Raw genomic sequence first — 7683 nt, 5'->3', positions numbered from 1 at the left:
TCCAACCTATGGAGCCTCCCCTCTTCCTTACCAGGATGCGGAGGAGGACAGAACGCCGGAAGAACAACCTTCTGGCTTAAATTAAATTCCGACACAACTTTCAGAAGAAAAGAAGGATGAACCCTAAGTACAACCCTGTCCTTATGGAACACCATGAAGGGTGGCTTAATGGAAAGTGCCTGCAACTCACTCACTCTGCGAGCGAAAGTGACCGCAACTAAAAACACAGTTTTCAAGGTCAACAGTCTCAAAGGGCAAGAACGTAAAGGCTCAAACGGAGCTCCCATGAGGAATTTTAGAACCAGGTTCAAATCCCAACCGGGCACCTGGAAAGGTGTCGGTGGAAACACGTTAGTGAGCCCTTTGAGAAACTGGTAAATCAAAGGAATCTTAAAATAAGAACACTCCTCAGACAAGCGCTTAAATATGGACAGCGCCGCCAGGTAACCCTTAATGGTACCCACTTGCAGGCCCTTGTGGGCTAAAGAAAGCAAAAAAGACAGAACCACAGGAATGGCACATGAAAAGGATCCACATTCTAAACCCTGCACCAGTCAGAGAACTTTCTCCAATGGCAACGGTACAGGGACTTTGTTGCTGGCGTTCTTGCCGAAAGCAACACCTCCATCACATCTTCAGGAAGGTCCCAATCCTTATACCTCAACCTTTCAGAAGCCAAGCATGAAGGTTGAGGGACTTGACCTCTGGATGGAGAACCTGACCCCCCCCTCCCATGAGAGCAGATCGTCTCGGTAGAGAAGACGGCGTGGAGGGCAGATGGACATGTCGAGAAGTTCAGGGTACAATGTTCTCCGGGCCCATGCCGGAGCAATGAGGATCATCCGGGAACCGAACCTCCGTAACCTCTGCATCACTTGCGGAATGACGGGGACTGGAGGAAACGCGTACAGTAGTGGGAAGGACCACTCCACTACAAACGCGTCCCCTAAGGCTCCTCTTGGAGGAAATTCCCTCGAGCAGAATCTTACGCACTTCTTGTTGGTACTGGTGGCGAAGAAATCCACTTGTTGGGTCCCCCAAAGGGCAGAGACCTCCAGGAGAATCTCCTGAGCCAGTTCCCACTCATGAGAGACCGTGCTCTGCCTGCTCAGAGTGTCCACCACCACGTTTTCGTCTCCGGCCAGATGAACTGCCGAGATCGACATTTCCTGCTGGATGGCCCAGAACCAGAGCTGCATCGCCTCTCTGCACAGAGGTAGAGACCCTGCGCCCCCATTTTTGTTGAGGTAATGCATGGCCACTGTGTTGTCTGTCAGAATCAGGACAGTCCTCCCCTGTACAGAAGGCAGAAAAGCCTTCAGGGGTATGCCTGATGGCCCTCAGTTCCAACAGATTGATATGGAGTCTGGACCCCGTGAGGGACGCATCCGTCACGATCGTTACCTCCAGCCAGGGTAGCCAAAATGGAGCCCATTCCTCAGATTGCCTTTGACGGCCCACCACAGAAGATCCTGGGCGACCGAGGGCGGCACCTGAAAGGGATCCGACATCCTGCCGGAGGACTGCGACCACTGGAGCTTGAGAGCCCATTGCAGAGATCTCATCCGCAACCTGGCCTATGGCACCGGAAGAATGCAGGATGCCATGAGGCCGAGCAACCTCAAGAACTCGAACACCAGGAGACTCTGGGCAAGTTAAATTTATGCACCATCTGCAGAATGTGATGAGCCCTCACCTGGGGAGGGAAACACTGCCCCAGGGATGTGTCGAGCACTGCTCCAATGTACTGGAGCCACTGGGTAGGTGTCAAGTGGGACTTCTTTAAGTTGAGGGAGAAGCCCAGCTGAAGGGAGTGACAGGTGACTGACAGATGATCCAGGACTTGCTCGGGAGAGCGCGCCCTGATCAACCAATCGTCCAGGTAGTGGTAGACGTGAATCCCCCCTTTCCTGAGATACGCTGCCACCAGCACCATGAGCTTGGTGAAGACCCTCGGGGGGAGGTCAATCCGAACGGCAGGACCCGAAACTGAAAGTGCGAGTCGCCAACCGCGAACCTCAGGTACTTCTTGTGCTTGGGATGAATCGGCACATGAAAATAAGCATCCTTGAGGTCGAGAGACACCAACTAGTCCTGAAGTTAAAGAGCCTGGAGGACGTGAGAAAGAGTAACCATCTTGAACTTGTCCTTCCTGAGGAGCTTGTTCAAACAACGCAAGTCCATGATGGGCCTCAATCCCCTGTCTTTTTTCGGAATGAAAAAATATGGGGAATACCATCCCTTGTTTCTCTCCGCTACAGGCACCAGTTCTATGGCTCTCTCTATTCTCAAAACGGTACTGAATCACAGGTAGGGATAAAACAGACCTCTTGCTCTGTGCGCATACACTTGTATAAACAAAAAGACAGTCCGATATTTACTTAGGTGTCACTAAACACTCTTCCCACAACAAAAAGTGGTATCAATTATCACAAAATTTTATTAAGATTCTAAATTTCATAAAACAATCATAAAAATGATCATCATACATACAACATATACATTATGCTTAAAACCACACAAGTAGAAATACCATAAGTACGGCAAGTTTTCAGATGTTCTATAAGGATCTTACATTGTGTGTACAACTCACACTCTGATTCCTATGTCACACTACTAATGGCCTATTTCCTATTGGTATAATACAAACAACCCGACTTGTACAAGTTTCTGTCCTTAAGATACAGTGATGTAGGACATTCTTCAGGGGAAATTGTCTTGTGCCGCAATTTAAAAATTCTTCTTTCTTAGGGGAGAACTCTGTTGGTCAAAAAGTGAACACCCTATTAGTATCTAGTCATTGAGTATCAATCTCTATTTACATAAAACATGTATACCCTCATCCCTCCAAGGGTAAAGAGTATGTCTTAAATTACATACCTCTCTGCTCAATCATGAATCTGGGGCTTTCTCAGTTAAATATTGTAGATTCCCGATTTCTTCAGGTATTCTAGCGCTTCCTTATCTCTCCCTTCTCTCTGGTAGTGTGTAAATAGGGCAAAAAGATATGGGATTTAACACAACCTCCCATATATGTCAACTTCCTAGGCTAAAAAATAGGTTCAAAGTCTTACCTATATCAAAGCAGGGTTATGCTACAGTATGGCTGAACATCTTGATCCCAAGTGTTCTGTAAGGATTCCTCCTGTATACTGGTGAGTACCAGACTCCACTCCCCTTATAGGGCCAAGTTCCTGTAAGAGATAGATCCCCATTCAGATTTCTATAGTCCTTATAGTTCTACAAATGTCACCTCCACCATGGAGTTTTTCATGGATTTATTCATCCAAATTCTGCCTTCACTTACTTGAACATCCTTTCTCTTTACCACCAACCCGTAGAAGCACCAATCCTGTGTTCCTGCTAGGATCTGGCGCCCTGCGATTTTCGCGGGTAAAAACGGCTTGAAAACGTGACGTCATGACGTCATCGCGCACCAAAACGTTTTTTTTTTTTCGTTTTTTTCGTTATTGACGTGACTTAGGGCACACAAATACCCACCCTTTGGGACAACTTCTCAAATTTCATATGTAAACTTCTATTTCCAGGTGGAAGTCAACAAGGCCACGGAGAGTCGCAAACATAGTTAGGTGTAAACTGAATAAACACCAGATAGCAGAACAAAGATACAAATACCACACAATCAGTCTCCATGTCGAAAACAAAAAGGGAACTGTGTCTTCAGCTGTACAACATAGCGCTATTCTCATAGATATTAATTTGTAACACATCAACTTAACATTTCATTGTGCGGGAGACAGGTCATAAAAACCCTGGCGGTCCCCCGATGTCATGTGCCAAACTTCAAGGTGTCAAAAACTCATAACACTCTTCCCATTGGCAATATCTTGTAATACATCAACTTTACATTTCATTGTACGCAAGTCATGGGTAAAAAGTCCCCAGATGGGTATCGCAACTTAAATCCTCATCACCAAGGGGTGTCAGAAATTCCAGATCTAGTTATTATACTAATATGAATATGAATTCATAGATATTCTACTAGATTGAAGAACCCCATTGTCCATATTCTCTATTTACCTAATTAGGCATTATGCCATTCGACTCCTTCATTCAAACCCCTAATGTGACTTTTGGACAAAAAAATAAGTTTTTGTTCTAGATGTAATAATTTTCTGTTGATAGCCATCTGTGACTGTCACTTGACTTGTTTCAAAATACACCACTCGAAATTGTTACATGAATGTTCCATTTCTATAAAATGTTTGACCATAGGCGCTTGTTCCACCTTATTCCTGATACAGCTCCTATGTTCAATCATTCTAGTTCTGCATTTCCTATTAGTTTTACCAATGTAGATCAGTTTACATGGACATACAATCAAATAAATCACATTGTTAGTATTGCAATTGGTATGTTCATTAATGTTCCACATCCTGTCCAGTCCCAGATCTACATTTACTGTTTTTCTTGTTTGAGTACACATAGAACAATTACCGCATGGAAAATGTCCAACAACAGGGGGTAAACCCCATAGATTTGTTTGTTGCAAAGGTCTCTTTTTGGTACTCACATCATTTCTCATTATCAAATTTCGTACGGTGGTGCTTTTCTTAAAAGCTACAATGGGTTTGCCCACTTCCTTGGTCATGATCTTGTTCCAATTTCTTGTCACAATACCCTTAATTTTATATGACAGATTGCTGAACGTATTGACAAATACTAAAGGGTTCTCCTTTGTTTTTCTTTCTCTTTGAATTTGCTGGTCAAGGAGGGATTCACGATTATTATTAAAGGCCCTCTTGGCTGCTTTTTTTACCAGAGAGGCCGGGTATCCCCGATGTACCAGCTTGGTAATCAGATTGTTTGCTCCATTCTCGTATGATTCATTAGTGCTGCTATTTTTCTTTAACCGCAAAAATTGGCCAAATGGGAGGTTATTCTTCACATGTTGAGCATGATGACTTTTGAAATATAATAAGGCATTCTTATCAGTTGTTTTAGTATATGGTCGAACTAAAAGTAATCCATTCTGGTGGTATATACTGATATCTAAATAATTCACTTCCTTGTTACTTATATTACTAGTGAATTTAAGATATCTATTTTGTAGATTGAGCCATTGTAAAAATTGGTCTGCTTTCTCTTCGTTCCCTTTCCAAATGACGAAAACATCATCTATATAACGTAACCAACAGATGATGTTATTCTGAAAAGGATTACGTTCATTATAAACTACCGTTTCTTCAAACATGTTGACATACAGATTGGCGACATTTGGGGCCATGGCTGAGCCCATTGCTGTCCCTTCAATCTGTTTGTAGAACTGTCCCATGAATTGGAAGAAATTTTTAGTGAGGGCCATCTCTGTGCACCATTTTATGAAAGAACTGGCTACCGGGTGCCCATCATCTCTTTTCAATAAAGTTTCCTCCACTACCTCCAAAGTTGCCAACTGGGGTATGTTGGTGTATAGTGCTTGAATATCTAAGCACATGAGTAAATTAACCGCGGGGTCAAAAGTGTTGCCCTCTATTCTGTTGATAGCATCAGTGGTGTCCTTAATATAGCTTCTCATAATAGGAATGAAGGGTCTCAAATAGAAATCTACAAATTTAGAAAGTGGTTCCAAAAGGGAACTCACTCCCGAAACAATAGGTCTCCCCGGCGGGTTCTCTAAACTCTTGTGAATCTTAGGTAATGTGTAAAAAATGGGCACCCGCCCGTTCTCTCTTGTCAAATATTCACCCTCTTGTTTACTAATCATCTGTTCATCCACTGCCTTATGTACCTTGTCTCGAATGATATTTAAGAGGTCATTACTGGGATCTCTATCTATTTTAAGGTAATGATTCTCGTCAGATAACAGTTTCTCACATTCCTGAATATAATCATTCCTATTCATTATGACAATAGCACCTCCTTTGTCTGCTTGGCGAATAATAATCTTATCATTTGCCTCCAAGTTCTTCAAAATCGTCTGCTCTGCTATACTTAAATTAGAATGGTGAGGAATACCCTTAGTTTCCAACTTAGTTACCTCTTCCAAAACCTTTTTTTCAAAAACCTTAGATTCAGCTGATTGTGCACTGCTAGGTGCACAAAAAACGGAGGGATTTCTCAAACCACTGCAATTATCACTTTTATCAAAGGCGTTATCCATAAAGAATTCTTTAAGGTGAACTTTCCGCATGAACTGATTGAATTCAATCCTAAATTCAAAAGGATTATGAAACTTGGTGAGTACAAAGTTCAAACCCTTACTGAGTACTTCTTCCTTTTTAGTGATATGAGTATCTGAAAGGTTCACTACCAACCCCTGTAACTCCTCGTTTGCATCCGTTCTGGTTCCCACTGTCTCCGATCTCCTCCTCTTCCTAAAAAAGACTGCCTTTGGTTATTCCCCCTCTGGCTGTTGTTCCTTGTACCTCTTCCTCTACCTCTAAAGGGACGGCCTCCACCCCTATGGCGCCTTTCTCCAGCAGGGACTGAATTTCCTGGGCAAGGAGCGGATCCGGACACTTCAAAGAGAGATTCCCTGGTGGATTGTCGTGAGGCCTCTGCCGGAAAGGAAGACAGTAGCCGTGGGCTATGATCTCCAGAACCCACAGATCTGAAGTAATGGCATGCCACTCTACAGGATACTGCGCCAGCCTTCCCCCAACCGGCGAACCATGGGACCTGGCCTCATGACTGAGCTGAAGCGGCTGCGGCAGTGGCTGAGGGCAAAGAGGCAACTGCCCGAGCGGCCTTGGCACCTCGAGTACCCTGTTTTCCACCTCTGGCACTCCTATGGTGACCCCTTTGACTTGCAGCTCCCCTCGATCTACTAAAGGAAGAGTAGTATCGAAAGGAACATCACCTCCATTTCTGTCCCCTAGGACGAAAAGGCGGAGGTTGGTGAACTGCAACGCTCAACGACTTTGCTGCAGCTTTGGAGGTCTGCAACCTCTCAAAGCTCTCATCAGCCTTGCTGCCAAAAAGATGTTCACCATCAAAGGGCATGTTGAGAAGCCGAGCTTGTACGTCAGGAGCAAACCCCGACTTCCGCAACCACGCAAATCTGCGCAATTCGGTGCTCGCCGCCATGGACCGGCTGACACAATCTGCCACGTCCAGACCCGACTGAACTGATTCACACATGGCATCCTTGCCATCCTGAACGAGAGCAAGAAAACCATCCCGTCCCTCCCCTTCCGGAATATGTTCAGCCGCCAAAGACACACAATTCCACAGAGTGTGAGTGAATCGTGCTAAGGCACACACATAGTGGGCTGCCTGTAAAGCCATACCCCCTGAAGAAAACACTTTCTTCACCCAGCCATTTAAACGCTTGTCGTCCCTATCAGGAGGGATGGTAGGGTACGACACCTGCTTTGCTGGGGCCTTAGCCTCCTGCACCACCAAACTCTCCGGAGTGGGGTGCATAGTCAAGTAGCTGGGGTCGCTACTAGCTGGACTGTATTTCTTCGGCAAAGACTTGCTCACTGCCGGGAGACTCTCCGGAGCAGTCCAAGCCGCCGCCACCCTTCTCTGTAAAGCCAAATGAAAATGCAGCATCAGGTCAATGGATGGACCTTGGTCAAGGATATCTGTCAGGTCATCCTGCAGAAAATCCACTGGTGGCGCAGACCACCCGAAGTACTCCGTCACCCTCGACATGAGTCGCCTGTACAAAGATTCAGCATGCGTACCAGGCTCAGGCCTGCCAAATTCAACCTC

The 7683-nt window shown here is 45.1% G+C and overlaps 1 protein-coding gene across 1 annotated transcript in view; it reads right to left on the bottom strand.

Annotated features, from left to right (window-relative positions):
* Positions 1-2417: 2417 nt before the first annotated feature.
* Positions 2418-7683, bottom strand: part of LOC138567828 (uncharacterized) — a 40598-nt gene continuing 35332 nt past the window's right edge. Inside the window, exons 5-6 of the mRNA XM_069646325.1 lie at positions 3075-6173; positions 2418-2978 (exon numbers count right to left, since the gene is read on the bottom strand). Of these exons, the coding sequence (XP_069502426.1) occupies positions 4160-6173 (2014 nt within the window). The 3' untranslated portion in view covers positions 2418-2978; positions 3075-4159. The remainder of the gene's footprint in view (positions 2979-3074; positions 6174-7683) is intronic.

The sequence above is a fragment of the Ambystoma mexicanum genome, chromosome 2p (genome assembly GCF_040938575.1).
Source record: "Ambystoma mexicanum isolate Mex_15411 chromosome 2p, UKY_AmexF1_1, whole genome shotgun sequence".
NCBI classification, from domain to species: domain Eukaryota; kingdom Metazoa; phylum Chordata; class Amphibia; order Caudata; family Ambystomatidae; genus Ambystoma; species Ambystoma mexicanum.
Note: the sequence above shows the minus strand (reverse complement) of the source record. Positions and strands in the feature narration are given on the sequence as shown.